The sequence below is a fragment of the Schistocerca americana genome, chromosome 1, assembly GCF_021461395.2.
Source record: "Schistocerca americana isolate TAMUIC-IGC-003095 chromosome 1, iqSchAmer2.1, whole genome shotgun sequence".
Taxonomy (NCBI): domain Eukaryota; kingdom Metazoa; phylum Arthropoda; class Insecta; order Orthoptera; family Acrididae; genus Schistocerca; species Schistocerca americana.
Genome location: NC_060119.1, coordinates 367,773,078 through 367,790,700, shown reverse-complemented (window position 1 = coordinate 367,790,700; position 17,623 = coordinate 367,773,078). Strand labels below are relative to the sequence as shown.

The window sequence follows — 17,623 nt, the reverse complement described above, 5'->3', positions numbered from 1 at the left end:
TGCTCACGCCTCTGCGTTAGAGAATTACCCCCAGCCTTTCGCACTCTCAAATGGCAGATGGAAGGGGAAGTCCTCTTGTTCACTACACGCCACAGTGAATCCTATAATGCTCCAGTTACAGAGTGGGAGCTCCTCAGTGCCCTTGCTCATTGCCCCAACACAGCTCCTGGGCCAGATCGGATCCAGAGTCAGATGATTAAACATCTCTTGTCTGACTACAAGTGACATCTCCTCCTGATTTTCAACCAGATCTGGTGCGATGGCATCTTTCCATCGCACTGGTGGGAGAGCACCATCATACCAGTGCTGGAACCTGGCAAAAACCCGTATGATATGGATAGCTATCGGCCCATCAGCCTCACCAACATTCTTCATAAGCTGCTGGAACGTATGATGTGTCGGTGGTTGGGTTGGGTCCTGGAGTCACGTGGCTACTGGCTCTGTGCCAGGACGGTTTCCGCCTGGGTTGCTCTACAACTGATGATCTTGTGTCCCTCAAGTCTGCCAGCTGAACTGCCTTTTCCAGATGCCAACACCTTGTTGTCATTTGTTTTGATTTACAAAAAGCGTACGACACCACCTGGCGACGACATATCCTTGCCACATTATAAGAGTGGGGTCTCCGAGGCCCATTCCAAATTTTTATACAGAATTTCCTGTTGCTTCGTACTTTCTGTGTCCAAGTTGGTGCCTCCCATAGCCCCCCCTCCCCCTCCCCCATATCCAGGAGAATGGGGTTGAACAGGGCTCTGTATTGAGTTTCTCTCTATTTTTATTGTCCATTAATGGTCTAGCAGCAGCAATAGAGCCATATGTCTCACCCTCTCTGTATCCAAACCACTTCTGCATTTCACTCTGCTCCACCAGTACTGGTGTTGGTGAGTGGCACCTACAGGGAGCCAGCCACAAGATGCAGTCATAGGCTCTAGCCTACGACTACCGTTTTCGGCCACGAAGTCGTGTGTTGTGTACTTCTCTTGGCATCGTACCGTTCATCTGGAACCAGAACTTGACCTCGCTGATGATCCCCTCTCTGTAGTGGAGACATATCGATTTTTAGGACTGGTTTTCGACACCCAATTGACATGGCTTTCTCACCTTCGTCAGCTTAAGCGGAAGTGCTGGCAGCACCTCAGTGCCCTCCGCTGTCTGAGCAACACCAACTGGGGTGCAGATCGCTCTAAGCTGCTGCAGCTCTACAGAGCCATGTTCAATCGCGCCTTAACTATGGGAGTCTGGTTTATAGTTTGGCGGCGCCATCAGCATTGCGTTTACTCGACACAGTGCACCATTGTGGCGTTCGACTAATGATGGGAGCTTTTAGAACGAGTCCGGTGACCAGTGTCCTGGCGGAGGCTGGAGGCCCTCCATTGCAGGTCAGACGTGCGCAACTGCTCACCAAGTCCATTGCACATGTTCGTAGTTCTCCTGCGCATCTGAATTACAGTCTCCTTTTCCCACCCACTGTGGTTCATATCCTGCATTGGCGGCCCAGGTCAGGGCTTAAAATTGCAGTTCACGTCCGATCCCTTCTATCTGAACTGGAGTCCTAGCCTTTACCACCTATACTCGAGGTCCATTTGCCTGGACCTTTCACATGCCCCAAAGGACTCAGTTCACCCTGCGGCTGTCTGCTGTCACTTACTCTCGATTCTTGACATGTACCGAGGCCATGAAGTGGATTACACTGACTGCTCGATGGCTGATGGTCAAGTCTGTTTCACGTATGTCCATGTAGGACATATTGAACAGAATTCCTTGCCCGATGGCTGCAGTGTTTTCCCTGCAGAGCTGGTGGCTATCTCTCGTGCTCTTGAGGACATCTGTTCATGCCCTGGGGAGTCGTTTCTTCTATGTACTGACTCCTTGAGCAGCTTAAAAGTTGTCGACCAGTGTTACCCTCGTCATCCTTTGGTAGTGACCATCCAGGAGTCCATTTGTGCCCTGGAATGGTCCAGTCGTTCAGTGGTGTTTGTGTAGACCCCAAGACATGTCGGAATCCCAGGCAACAAACTTGCCGACAGGCTGGCCAAACAGGCTAGACGGAAACCACTTATGGAGATTGGCATTCCAATAACTGACCCGCGTTCGTTTTTACACTGCCAGGTTTTTTGGGTTTGGGAGACGTAATGGCATAGTCTCAGTACAAACAACAAACAACGTGCCATTAAGGAGACCACAAATGTGTGGCAGTCCTCCATGCGGGCCTCTCGCAGTTACTCTGTGGTTCTCTGCCAACTCTGCATTGGCCACGCTTGGGTGACCCACGGCTACCTCCTGCGCCATGAAGACCTGCGTCAGTGTCGATGTGGCACCCGGTTGACAGTGGCCCTTATTCTGATGCACTGTCCCACATTGACTGCCCTGTGACGAAATCTTCGGTTAACGGACTCTTTGCCGTTAATTTTATCTGACAACGCCTGATCGGCTGGTTTAGTTTTACATTCTATTAATGAGCGTGGGTTTTATCATTTGATCTAAGTTTTAGCGCATGTCCTTTGTCCACCCTAGTGCTTTTAGGGTGGAGGTTTTAATGTGTTGCAGAGTGGCTGGCTTTAATCTCATGTTCAGCCAGCCATGGTAATCTAATTTGGCATTTTAATCTCTTCTGCCTGTTTCCTGTTTCTGTGGTTTTCTTCTCTCCTTACGTCCATTTAAGTGTGTGTTGCCCTTCCGTTATTCTTGTGGTTTTTCCTTTCTGTCCATTTTGTGTTGTCAGTCTTGCTTGTTTTGTTCTCACCTTTGTTGCATTGTTTTATTCAGAACAAGAGACTGATGATCTAGCAGTTTGGCTCCTTCCCCCTCTTTTAAACAAACCAACCAACCATGGGTTCCGTCCCCATCACATATCTCTGTCAAGAGCTGCATAGAAACGATTATGGTGATCATGTTAAATTCTGTATATGGACATTAATACGAGCTGCTCCAAAAATATTGTGCATCTCGTTTAGTGATGAAGCCATATTTACCAGTCATGGACAAGTAAACTGTTGGACTATTGGTTTGTTGACAATCCGTGTAGGCTTCGTCAGGTGGAACTTCTATTGTTTGGGAGTGTAAGTATGTGGTTTGGATACTGTGCACCGTCAGCTCATAGGCCTGTGTTTCATAGATGGAACACTGAAAGTGCACAAATATCGCAGCCTCCTAACAGCCCACCTTTCAACGATGCTGGAAGACATTCCTGTGCAGATGAGGAGGAATCTGTGGTACCGACATGGTAGCTGTCCAGCCATAGTACAAGAAGTACTTCAGCATGTCTTCACAAATTGTTGCCATATCATTGGATTGGACATAAAGGAGCTATACCTTGGTGGGAGCATTCCCCCATATGACCTTGCAGTGTGTTTGCTGTGCTGGTGGTCATTTTGATCACAACCTGTGATGGTCAGTTTTCTTGTTGATGGTCAGAATCCACATAATTAGTTTATGTATTTTTGCTGTACTTTAGTGTGTACTGCCACAGGTATTGTACAAGTGTCAGTTTGAGAACTTCTCAAAATATCTCTTAAATGACTCTCATTAGAATCCTGCAGCAAACACCACTGACATTTGTTAGTGACAATAGCTATTTTTCCATTTAAAAATGCGTGTTTGAACAAAAAATACACTTTCTAAGTATTCTAACAATCTATTGATTGACTAACAGTACAAGCCCCCGACTACCAATAATTCATTCTGTGAAAACCACACATGAAAAGAGCTTTCCATTTCCGTAATATTTGCGGTGCAAATTTTAGGTTCTTCACCCCTTTTTTCATTCAGGAGTGGTATGTTACTGTGGGAGCTAAAGCATTCATACCAACATAACAACTGAGTTTTGCTTGAATGAAATTAAAAAAAAAATTTGAGAACAAACCACCTTCTCTCTCTCAAAAAAAAGAGAAAAACACTCTCACTCCCTTCATCTACATATGACAGCTACCACTGTCAGCTCTGACCGGACTGCAACCGTCACGTGAATAACAATGTGGATGGGGAAGGGGAACAGATGTATTGTTGATATTACAACCTAGAGTTTCCATTGTTTGATTGGGTCCAGTTATAACAACATTGCTTCTGGATTTCTCGCAAGATTTTGGCCATTAAAATCATTCACCAGAGTACAGTTAGAAACTGTACTAAGTACCTTGTTTTGTAACTACATTTATCACAGATAGTTTTGTCCTGAGATTTTCCGTGTTCCGTAGGTTTCTAATAAAGTTCATCATCATGGGGTCGAGGCATTGTCCCTGTCTTCGTATAGTGCTCAGGTTGCTTACATTTTCTTTGCAATATGTTTTTCAATGCTTGCTGACGTTACTGTGTGTGTGTGTGTGTGTGTGTGTGTGTGTGTGTGTGTGTGTGTGTGTGTGTGTGTGAAGGTTCAAAGTACAACTTTTTGTAGTAACTTAAGACACAATTTAATGGTTTTGGAAATTTGAGTATTTCATTGATAGCAGGCGGCATACATATCTTTAAATGAAAGTAATTTGTTACTTGCTGCTTCCAATATATTAACAATGATTTATCAATTTTTAATGGTGCTACTGTTTAGTAATCCTCTTACTCTCAAGTATTATTGCCAATAAAGTTTCAAAATAAGAAGTTAGTTTTTTAATATCTCCCAACTCGGCCATGAATAATTCGTTAATTTGCATTTTTTTATGTTCCTTTGTAGTTCGTATCAATGACACTGTTACATTTGTTGAGGATGGATTTGATGAAGATATTGAATTTGGAGATGAAGTTAGTGATGAAGGTGAAGCAGACCCAGTTGACGCTGTGAGTACCCTAATTTTTAGTCTCTTAATTTGTTTGAGTGAGTGCTGTGTTTTCATATGTGTAAATTGGTGGCTGAATAGGTAATTACCAATTGTATTTACAACTGATGTAGGGTTCAAAGATATAAGTAATCTCAACTGTGTGTGGTATTGTAGCCATGAACGTGCACTGTAACAACTAAAAGTATTTTTAGGGTGCATTTTTCCTAATTATTTTGAGTCTGTCGCGTTTTGATAGAAATTATATATTTGTGTATGAGGTTCCATTAAGAAAACTAGCTTGGATTCGATCTTAATTTAAGATCGCACAGGTTATTTCTGATTCCATCTAGCCCACTACATCACGAGAAGCAACTACAGGGTGGTTCAAAAAGTAATATGTACCCTCTACAGTGTGTCTTATGAATCACTGACAACATGATGCACAGATGTACCTGAGAAATGTTCATTCTGCATAAAATCCATTAACACGGTTTAGGATGCAGGTAAGAGTTATTAGCAACACTAATACAAATAATGCATATGGACAGAATGTACATAAATATCTGTACATTGTTATTGTTCTGTACTGCTAGGGGGGAAACAGATCCTGAGTCATCCTATACAGAAGCTGTTAGTATTCTTCTGGGAAAGACAACTTCCTCCATCATGAACACTGCTTGCTTTTCAGACTATACCCCCAGCATTTCCCATCCATTTCTCTTATGTGAGTTGACAAAATAACTTCACTGAGCTTGTGTTAATATAGTGGAGTTATTTTCAGTTTGATGAGTACTTACTTGCAGTTGTTAAATCAGCTGTTGCGAGAAAAAGCTCAACAGCTGGATCTGCCAAATGTCTACCACACTGAAGAGCCTTTTCCAAGTGTAACATGCTATCAGTATGTATTAAATAATATCTGTTTCATTGTCTCCACTGTCACTGTCCAGAATACAAGCACATCATGAGAGCTAGCAAACCCATGATCTTGGCCTCACCTCTCCCAAAATTTAAAGAGGCTTAAATTGTCTCCCTCTGCAAGAGTAGTAGGTCCTGTAGGTGTTACAGAACTTCAGATACTTAAACAAATGTAAGGCGATGCATTGCAGGATATTACTGTTTTGGACTGAACATGATTGGCCCCATTCATCGCACATATTCACACCCATCTTGGAAGACATGTTGCGGATATGCGGTAACCATTTAGTGCAGCCCATTCCAGAAGTGCCAGCAATTTGTGAATGGAAGAGATTTGTGTACCGTATTTTCTCGAATCTAAGCCGCACCTGAAAAATGAGACTCGAAATGAAGGGGGAAAAAAATTCCCGAATCTAAGCCGCACCTGAAATTTGAGACTCGAAATTCAAGGGGAGAGAAAAGTTTTAGGCCACACTTCCAAATCTAAACGAAGTTGGTCCATTTTAATATGAGACACAATTTAGGTCGAATGAATGACGATACAGCTACAGTAGTTTGGTTCGAGTCATAAGCTTAGTAGTTAAGCTTCACCAGGTAGCCATTGCTACGCGTCAGGCGCTCCGTCCGTATTTATACGGGTACCCTTCCTTTTTCGCGTGCTTCATCTGGTTTGAATCGATTATTGCGTATTTTTCTTTGATCTGATACGTGCCGTTCCCTTTCTTATAGGTGTTAACGTCACTCTAAGCTGAAAATGCATCTGTACTATGTCATGCATTGTTTGTCGCATTCTGATAATGAGTGTTTACGACCTGTTGCCGCTCGCAGCATTGCTTGCTTTTGTGCGCGCCGCCACCACCACCTCCAATTTTTTAAAAGAGATATATATATATATACTGCTATTTGTTGTTACTTACACTGCTTTATTTGATAATGATCAACAAGAACCAAATAATATACTGTGTATGATACAAGTTCTGGACGAGAGCTTAGCGAAAATTTTTCTCCGTTTGAAAATCTTTGCAGACACCTCTTTAGTACATAACATTCTGCACAGAAATTAGTCATCTTAGATTTAAAAATCTAGTCAATTGCCGTGCTTCATTTCTGACTGTATCACTATTAGGCATAAGAATAATACAAATATAAGCATGACATGATATGTATATTCTTCCGCGTTTGCTGTTGTCTCACTCTAGTTTCGTAGTTTATTAGGCAGACAGGATTTAAATGAGATACCAGCAAAACACGAAACAATAAATGACAAAATGTTTCTATTTGTATTAATCTTATGGTGAAGAGAATACTGCATGTGATTCACAGTTCATAAAAGTTCCTATTAGCAACCATCTCCTCTCACAGGTAGGAAAAAATTCAGAACGTAGAGTTGGCTATATTGACAAACATCCCAAACAGTCTTGCCAATTGGATTTTTGTAGTACATTGAAAGGCTGCTACATTCGTAGAAGAACAATACAGAATTTGTATTTACTTTGTTGGATAATGTATAATGTATGAAAATGCAGTGGTGGAAACTCGGAGCAGAGAAAAAACTCGTCTTCCACCTTAATTTATTTACTGACGCAGAGGTTTTGGTGCCAGTATTTATCTTGGTGCATGCAAAGCATGCCTGTGTAGCGCTACATATATTCAACGGCAGAAGTTAATTGTGGCGGCACCTACCAACATTTTACAGAACTTCCGCTTACTTTGCACTCGATTCTAAGTCGCCGTTGGATAAGCAGCTGCAGCAGCAAGTCGTATACTCCTAGCTCACTCATTTGTTACATAGTTTAATTCTTAATTTCTTTGCGTGTTTTTGGTACTTGCATTGTGTAATTCATAAATTTCGGGCGTATTATAGTATTTGAGAGTTGTAGCATCGCGTTTTAGTACCTGAATAGTGTAAATTCGCGTAGTCGTTTGTCTACTGTTTTGTTTTGAACGGCCAGTGTCGGTTGGTCGCAGTTAGTGTGCTCCCTGCCGCCGTTGGATAAGCAGCTGCAGCAGCAAGTCGTATACTCCTAGCTCACTCATTTGTTACATAGTTTAATTCTTAATTTCTTTGCGTGTTTTTGGTTCTTGCATTGTTTAATTCATAAATTTCGGGCGTATTATAGTATTTGAGAGTGTAGCATCATGTTTTAGTACCTGAATAGTGTAATTTCGCTTAGTCTCCTTCCGCCGCCGAGCAGTGTCAGCAGTGCGCAAGTAGCAGCATTACTGCATTTACTAGGCAATCTTGTATATTAATAACCGTTTAAATTTTGTCGATTTGTTTGCGCTCTCTGTAGATTAGTTCAGACGTTCTTAGCAAAACAGTTTTTAGCATGGATAGGGACTGCAACTGCTGTGTTCGGATGCAGGCTGAGTTGGCATCCCTTCGCTCCCAGCTTCAGGCAGTGTTGGCTTCGGTCACACAGCTTGAGGCTGTTGCCAATGGGCATCACTGTGGAGGTCGGGATGGGGGTTTGTCGGGGACGGCCAGCTCGTCCCACGCATCCCCTGATCGGACTAAGACTGTGGTTGCCCGGGATACTGCCCGCATTGAGGCTGATCCCTCACCTGTGGTAGAGTGGGAGGTCGTTTCAAGGTGTGGCAGGGGGCGAAAGACATTCCGGAGGGCTGAACGGAAAGCCTCTCCAGTTTGTCTGACGAACCGGTTTCAGGCTCTGTCTCAGGCTGATACTGATCTTCGGCCTGACATGGCTGCTTGTCCTGTTCCAGAGGTTGCCCCTCAGTCTGCAAGATCCGGGCAGTCGCAGAGGGTGGGCTTACTGGTAGTTGGGAGCTCCAACGTCAGGCGCGTAATGGGGCCCCTTAGGGAAATGGCAGCAAGAGAGGGGAAGAAAACCAATGTGCACTCCGTGTGCATACCGGGGGGAGTCATTCCAGATGTGGAAAGGGTCCTTCCGGATGCCATGAAGGGTACAGGGTGCACCCATCTGCAGGTGGTCGCTCATGTCGGCACCAATGATGTGTGTCGCTATGGATCGGAGGAAATCCTCTCTGGCTTCCGGCGGCTATCTGATTTGGTGAAGACTGCCAGTCTCGCTAGCGGGATGAAAGCAGAGCTCACCATCTGCAGCATCGTCGACAGGACTGACTGCGGACCTTTGGTACAGAGCCGAGTGGAGGGTCTGAATCAGAGGCTGAGACGGTTCTGCGACCGTGTGGACTGCAGATTCCTCGACTTGCGCCATAGGGTGGTGGGGTTTCGGGTTCCGCTGGATAGGTCAGGAGTCCACTACACGCAACAAGCGGCTACACGGGTAGCAGGGGTTGTGTGGCGTGGGCTGGGCGGTTTTTTAGGTTAGATGGCCTTGGGCAAGTACAGAAAGGGCAACAGCCTCAACGGGTGCGGGGCAAAGTCAGGACATGCAGGGACCAAGCAGCAATCGGTATTGTAGTTGTCAACTGTCGAAGCTGCGTTGGTAAAGTACCGGAACTTCAAGCGCTGATAGAAAGCACCGAAGCTGAAATCGTTATAGGTACAGAAAGCTGGCTTAAGCCAGAGATAAATTCTGCCGAAATTTTTACAAAGGTACACACGGTGTTTAGAAAGGATAGATTGCATGCAACCGGTGGTGGAGTGTTCATCGCTGTTAGTAGTAGCTTATCCTGTAGTGAAGTAGAAGTGGATAGTTCCTGTGAATTATTATGGGTGGAGGTTACACTAAACAACCGAACTAGGTTAATAATTGGCTCCTTTTACCGACCTCCCGACTCAGCAGCATTCGTGGCAGAACAACTGAGAGAAAATTTGGAATACATTTCACATAAATTTTCTCAGCATGTTATAGTCTTAGGTGGAGATTTCAATTTACCGGATATAGACTGGGACACTCAGATGTTTAGGACGGGTGGTAGGGACAGAGCATCGAGTGACATTATACTGAGTGCACTATCCGAAAATTACCTCGAGCAATTAAACAGAGAACCGACTCGTGGAGATAACATCTTGGACCTACTGATAACAAACAGACCCGAACTTTTCGAATCTGTATGTACAGAACAGGGAATCAGTGATCATAAGGCCGCTGCAGCATCCCTGAATATGGAAGTTAATAGGAATATAAAAAATGGGAGGAAGGTTTATCTGTTTAGCAAGAGTAATAGAAGGCAGATTTCAGACTACCTAACAGATCAAAACGAAAATTTCTGTTCCGACACTGACAATGTTGAGTGTTTATGGAAAAAGTTCAAGGAAATCGTAAAATGCGTTTTAGACAGGTATGTGCCGAGTAAAACTGTGAGGGACGGGAAAAACCCACCGTGGTACAACAACAAAGTTAGGAAACTACTGCGAAAGCAAAGAGAGCTCCACTCCAAGTTAAAACGCAGCCAAAACCTCTCAGACAAACTGAAGCTAAACGATGTCAAAGTTAGCGTAAGGAGGGCTATGCGTGAAGCGTTCATTGAATTCGAAAGTAAAATTCTATGTACCGACTTGACAGAAAATCCTAGGAAGTTCTGGTCTTACGTTAAATCAGTAAGTGGCTCGAAACAGCATATCCAGACACTACGGGATGATGATGGCATTGAAACAGAGGATGACACGCGTAAAGCTGAAATACTAAACACCTTTTTCCAAAGCTGTTTCACAGAGGAAGACCGCACTGCAGTTCCTTCTCTAAATCCTCGCACAAACGAAAAAATGGCTGACATCGAAATAAGTGTCCAAGGAATAGAAAAGCAACTGGAATCACTCAATAGAGGAAAGTCCACTGGACCTGACGGGATACCAATTCGATTCTACACAGAGTACGCGAAAGAACTTGCCCCCCTTCTAAGAGCCGTGTACCGCAAGTCTCTAGAGGAACGGAGGGTTCCAAATGATTGGAAAAGAGCACAGATAGTCCCAGTCTTCAAGAAGGGTCGTCGAGCAGATGCGCAAAACTATAGACCTATATCTCTTACGTCGATCTCTTGTAGAATTTTAGAACATGTTTTTTGCTCGCGTACTATGTCATTTCTGGAAACCCAGAATCTACTATGTAGGAATCAACATGGATTCCGGAAACAGCGATCGTGTGAGACCCAATTCGCCTTATTTGTTCATGAGACCCAGAAAATATTAGATACAGGCTCCCAGGTAGATGCTATTTTTCTTGACTTCCGGAAGGCGTTCAATACAGTTCCGCACTGTCGCCTGATAAACAAAGTAAGAGCCTACGGAATATCAGACCAGCTGTGTGGCTGGATTGAAGAGTTTTTAGCAAACAGAACACAGCATGTTGTTATCAATGGAGAGACGTCTACAGACGTTAAAGTAACCTCTGGCGTGCCACAGGGGAGTGTAATGGGACCATTGCTTTTCACAATATATATAAATGACTTAGTAGATAGTGTCGGAAGTTCCATGCGGCTTTTCGCCGATGATGCTGTAGTATACAGAGAAGTTGCAGCATTAGAAAATTGTAGCGAAATACAGGAAGATCTGCAGCGGATAGGCACTTGGTGCAGGGAGTGGCAACTGACCCTTAACATAGACAAATGTAATGGTTTGCGAATACATAGAAAGAAGGATCCTTTATTGTATGATTATATGATAGCGGAACAAACACTGGTAGCAGTTACTTCTGTAAAATATCTGGGAGTATGCGTACGGAACGATTTGAAGTGGAATGATCATATAAAACTAATTGTTGGTAAGGCGGGTACCAGGTTGAGATTCATTGGGAGAGTGCTTAGAAAATGTAGTCCATCAACAAAGGAGGTGGCTTACAAAACACTCGTTCGACCTATACTTGAGTATTGCTCATCAGTGTGGGATCCGTACCACGTCGGGTTGACGGAGGAGATAGAGAAGATCCATAGAAGAGCGGCGCGTTTCGTCACTGGGTTATTTGGTAACCGTGATAGCGTTACGGAGATGTTTAATAAACTCAAGTGGCAGACTCTGCAAGAGAGGCGCTCTGCATCGCGGTGTAGCTTGCTCGCCAGGTTTCGAGAGGGTGCGTTTCTGGATGAGGTATCGAATATATTGCTTTCCCCTACTTATACTTCCCGAGGAGATCACGAATGTAAAATTAGAGAGATTAGAGCGCGCACGGAGGCTTTCAGACAGTCGTTCTTCCCGCGAACCATACGCGACTGGAACAGGAAAGGGAGGTAATGACAGTGGCACGTAAAGTGCCCTCCGCCACACACCGTTTGGTGGCTTGCGGAGTATCGATGTAGATGTAGAAAAACTGGAAAAAAAGTGTGGCTTAGATTGGAGTAAATACGGTTGCTTACCACTAAAACAGTTAATAGTGAGATAAGTGCAGTAGCTTTCTGGCCAGTCATTAATTCACCATCAAGTGTCTAACACCACGATTACATGGCCCTACAATATACTCTCAACGATACACAGCTCCAGTGTGCCACATTTACCAGTCCAATCCCTTTCCCAACAACACTACAAAGATAACTGCCAACATCACACTTACAAATTAATGGATCATTTAACAACCACAAAGAGTACTCAAGTAATAAACTGAAAATAACTCCACTATATAAACACACGCGTAAGAAAACTGGACACGAAATCCAGGGAAGGTATAGTCTGTTTGTAAACTGAATAACAAATGTCACTCATGGTGAGGAAGCTGCCTTCTTCAGAATATCACTAAATGATGACTAAGAATGACTTTCCCCTCAAGCGATATAGAATAGTGTGCAGTAGATTCTGTCCGTATGCATTGCTTGCATTAATGTTACTAGTAACTCGTATCTGCACGCTGCCCAGTTACGTCTGCACATTTTGTGACCAGTGATTCACAAGTGGAAATGGTCCATGTTAGTGCATCAGCGTATAGTTGCTTCTTGTGAAATAGTTTGGGAGATGGAGTGGGGGTCACCTGCTCAACCTTAAGTTTGCAGGGTTATGAAAGAGGAAAGGGCATGAACACATCGTGCTTCTATCCCACACGTTCCCCCTCCACCCTTTTACATTCCCAGAACATAATTTAGCCCTTAATATGCCTCTGTAGCACTTGCATGTGGTACACACATTTAATGGTAGTTTTTAACCCACATCATTTAAATATAGGCATCAATTTTATACTGTTAGAACAAAACCTTAAATAATCTGTGATTTTTCCATCCCCTGCAATGCACAAAGTATTAGTCTTATAGAAAAAGTGAGTAGGATCATTTTTTTAGGAAATGTAATGTAGTTTAATTTTGTACTGGGAAACATTTTTGCTAGGAGCTGCGGTTTTAGAGTTACAGAAGAAAAACATTGGAAAGTGACACTTAATGCACCACTCCCACCTCCCATCTCAATGCCCACACCCCAACATTCAGGATTTTTAGTATGTTCACAACAGTCTGTCGTAGCACTGTGCAAATGTGAAATGAGCAATATGGTTCCAGAGACCTTCTCAAGTCTCGAAACAACTATGGTATATGAAACTTCCTGGCAGATTAAAACTGTGTGCCCGACCGAGACTCGAACTCGGGACCTTTGCCTTACGCGGGCAAGTGCTCTACCATCTGACACGGGAACCTCCCCATTGTACCCCCCTCAGATTTAGTTATAAGTTGGCACAGTGGGTAGGCCTTGAAAAACTGAACACGGATCAATCGAGAAAACAGGAAGAAGTTGTGTGGATCTAAGAAAAAAATAAGCAAAATATACAAACTGAGTAGTCCATGCGCAAGACAGGCAACATCAAGGGTAGAGTGACTTCAGGAGTGCCGTGGTTAGCGTGAGCAGTTGCGGAATGAGAGGTCCTTGGTTCAAATCTTCCCTCGAGTGAAAAGTTTACTTTCTTTATTTTCGCATAGTTATGATCTGTCCATTCGTTCATTGACCTCTCTGTTCACTGTAGTAACTTTAGTGTCTGTGTTTTGCGACCGCACCGCAAAACCGTGCGATTAGTAGACTAAAGGACGTTTCTCTCCAATGGGAACCGAAAACACTTGATCGCAAGGTCGTAGGTCAACTGATTCCTCCACAGGAAAACACGTCTGATATATTCTATACGACACTAGTGACGGCATGTGCGTCACATGACAGGAATATGTTGTCGACCCACTTAACTTATACACTTGGCGAATGGGTAAAAAGATTCTTCTACCTTGCCCGATTTAGGTTTTCTTGTGGATATGATAATCACTCCCAAAGAAGTGATGAAAACGTAAGAGTTTGTCACATAAACTGAAAATAAAAAATTAAACTTTTCACTCGAGGGAATACTTGAACCAAGGACCTCTCACTCCACAGCTGCTCACGCTAACCACGGGACCACGGCGATCCTGAGTTCACACTCTCCTTGATGTTGCCTATCTTGTGCGTGGAGTACTCAGTTTGAATATTTTGCTTATTTTTTCATAGTTCCACACAACTTCTTCCTGTTTTCTTGATTGATCTTTGTTCAGTTTTTCAAGGCCTATCCACTGCGCCAACTTATAACTAAATCTGAGGGGGGTGCGATGGGGAGGTTCCCTTGTGAGCTACCGAAGCACGGCTCACACCCGGTCCTCACAGCTTTACTTCTGCCAGTATCTCGTCTCCTACCTTCCAAACTTTACAGAAGCTCTCCTGTGAACCTTGCAGAACTAGCACTCCTGAAAGAAAGGATACTGCAGAGACATGGCGTAGCCACAGCTGTGAGGACCGGGTGTGAGTCGTGCTTCGGTAGCTCAGATGGTAGAGCACTTGCCCGCGAAAGGCAAAGGTCCCGAGTTCGAGTCTCGGTCGGGCACACAGTTTAAATCTGCCAGGAAGTTTCATATCAGCGCACACTCCACTGCAGAGTGAAAATCTCATTCTGGGAACTATGGTATATGTATGCAAACTAAAGTGATGAATGATAATTTGTACCAAGACCAGGCCTACTTGGTAGGCAGATGCACTACCCTCTATGACATCCTGAGACCGGTACTTTGCTCAGGTGGACAGACTACACTAGCATGCCCTCCTCCTCAATCCAAATTCTCATTCACACGTCAGCCCCCTTGGTATTCCCCCTGAACCCGAACAGTGTTGCAGAGGCTCTCCAAATGGGCATTTGTATTGAGGAGGGAGGCAGTTGTGTGAAGCTACTGGTACCAATGTGGTGTGATGGTTTGCGCAGCTGTTAATTATGGAAGGCTGATACCTTTTTGTTAAATTATGTATATCTATTTTGCAAGTGGGTAAATATACTTTCAGTGCTTGACCAGATGATTAATGCATCCCCCACTAATAAAATGAGAAAATAATCGTCTACGTGTTTCCATTTTCATCGGCAATAGTTTTAAGTGTATCTACTTACAGCATAGGCATGTGCTGAGGGAAATCCCTTAACTTGACCGCATCATTTCCGACAGTTTGTAACCAGCAGCAATCATTGCTTGAACATCTTTGCCACTCACAGATTGTGTGTCAAAATTTTTGCTAGAACGAGTAGAATTCGTTAACCAGAAATCTTAGTGGTACATATATGTTGTTGTGTGTTGGCATTGATTGTTATGGAATTGTTGTTTATACCAGATTTATCAAAATTATTTCAGAATATCGTGATGTGTAAGTCAACACTGAAAAGTCTTAGCACTGCTGTGTGAAAGGATCAGGGAAGTAAAAGAGTGTGTACACAACAGTTGTATGAATAAGATTTCTGTGAACAGAGGTACTTACAAGGAATCATCTCATAAGGGGTGACATTACTTCTTTCTTAAAACGTCTTGACTATCAGGCAGATGATATCAGGAAAAATTATTGTATACTAATCACAGTGCTCTTAACATACCCGTACATTTCAAATTATATTGCAGATTTCTTTAACAGGTGGAGAAGCTAAATAATTGAATGCAGTAGCTACTTAGATAATTTTGTTTGAAATTTGTTTGACAAGGGAGTGATGTATTTAACATGAATGATTATGCTTCACAGGAAAATTAAATAATTTATCATTGTTAATTGGCATATCCCTTGTAAGATAATCTCTTCTCCTCCCACACACACACTCCCTCTTCCTCCCAGCCAAAAAAAAAATTCTTTACTGAAAGGTAAAATCTGTGATATGGTTGTTGGTAAGTGAAAGACTTAAAAGTATTTGCATCAGGAAGTGTCCATCAATAGTATAGTCTGGAAAAATTTGTAACATAAAGGGCATGGTGAATATTGTCATGTATTTCGTTTGTTGCTGTAACATTTGCAAAAAAGAAATTGTGGAGGGTCCAAGAGAGATGAAAATAAGTTTCAAAAGTAATGTTATAGCATCCAAAAATATAAAAATTTAATTCAAGAAAATGTGAATGTGAGCTGCTGCAGAAAATAATAAGAGATGATCCAGACCATCTGGCAATGATGATTTGTCTGATGTCTTAGTTTTGCTGTCAGCCTTGAAATGTAACTATTTTATTATAGTAAAACGTGTGTGTGTGTGTGTGTGTGTGTGTGTGTGTGTGTGTGTGTGTGTGAGAGAGAGAGAGAGAGAGAAAATTCTTGTAAAGGCCCTCGATCACTCTGGCTTGTTGCATTCTGTTACTGTGAGCGCTGTAAATATATTGTCACATTTTTTTGTTGTTGTTGCAGATATGATGATTGAGGAACACCTGGTTCATATTTTATGTGAGAGACCACTTTCAGACAGTGTTGCCAGCCAGTGTCTCTGGTATCTAAAACATTTACTAAAAAAAAGGAAATGACAAAATAAGTCCTTGCAATCTCAATTTTGTGATTTTTTTCAGTATTGCAGATATGTAATTAGCTGTTGTAATGCTTAAAGATTTTACTATGAGGTTTGGATAGATCACTGAGATTTTGAATTTGCTGGATTCTGAAGTTTTGCTTGAAACATTTAAATTTGCAATAAAATTCGTTTTACTGATGATTTTTTTGCTATTTTTTTCAAAACTTATTTATTGTGTTTTGAGATGTATAGTCCTCTAATAGAAAACTGTATGTCATTAGTTATAAAATTTTAAATGTACTTGTATTAAAGGATATAATAAAGGTAATTTGATGTTGATGTGTTAGTTCGATACTGTAGTCATTGTGGTAAGTATTTTCCTGGTGTTACTCTAGTAGGCCTATTGATGTATAATAGCAAACAATGTAAAGTTACATCATTTGTGCTGGAGAATTCTTTTTTGATGTAATTAATGTTTATTAATAATTATTGACATAATTGTTTAGTCCATAGTTGTGGAGAAACATTGTTGAAACAGAGTTGCTGGTGTGTAAATTTAGAAGGTTTTGTGAAATATATTACTTGAAAGATCACACACTTGACCATTTTTGTGATGCAACTATCAGTTTTAAGAAGACTGCTCAACGGTAGTGGTAACTTGGATGTGAGATGGGTGGGGGGTTGTAGTACGAACAGCTGTGAAATGGACACACAACATTGCAGTGTTAAAAAAGAAAAGGTATATGGGTTATGTCTTCATATTGTCCAACTGAAATTGTTCCGTATTTGTGACGGTTATCTTGATTCATTGAATGCAGACTTTTTTTTTTTTTTTTTTTTTCCCCCCACTCCATCTTCTGTGTAGATGAATGTAAGTAACTTTCCAGACTGTTACAGTCAATGTGTCACTATCTGTGTCAGTTGGCAGAAAGCCCTGGAGTGAGTGAATTTTTGGTGTATAAATTAGTAGTTCCATTTGCTGATTGTAAATTTGTCTATTTACTCTACCCGTAACACCTTGTCATTTTTGGTTGTACAACACCTGGTATGTTATACAGGACTGCAGATACATTTTCAGTGATTGTTCTTTCATCAGATGCACAGGATATGAGGATTTAATGCAAGGCATTTCTTTTCACAGATTTTTGTAATGAGTAAAGTGTGCATACAAAATAGTTCCTTCATGTTTGGTTATAAATGCAGACTTCTTTCATTAATGACATGTAAAAATGCATTGTTATTGTAATTATATGTATTATATAATTAACCTTTTGTTTATAAATTCTTTAATAAATTTTTATTAATTAATACAGTTCATACATTAATACATTTTCCTTGAAAACGAGAAACTCGACA

The 17,623-nt window shown here is 42.1% G+C and overlaps 1 protein-coding gene across 1 annotated transcript in view; it reads left to right on the top strand.

Annotated features, from left to right (window-relative positions):
* The window catches only part of LOC124600467 (eukaryotic translation initiation factor 1A, X-chromosomal), a 39,780-nt gene extending 23,312 nt beyond the window's left edge, over window positions 1-16,468 (top strand). Inside the window, exons 5-6 of the mRNA XM_047136164.1 lie at window positions 4,661-4,764; window positions 16,171-16,468. Of these exons, the coding sequence (XP_046992120.1) occupies window positions 4,661-4,764; window positions 16,171-16,176 (110 nt within the window). The 3' untranslated portion in view covers window positions 16,177-16,468. The remainder of the gene's footprint in view (window positions 1-4,660; window positions 4,765-16,170) is intronic.
* Window positions 16,469-17,623: the final 1,155 nt, after the last annotated feature.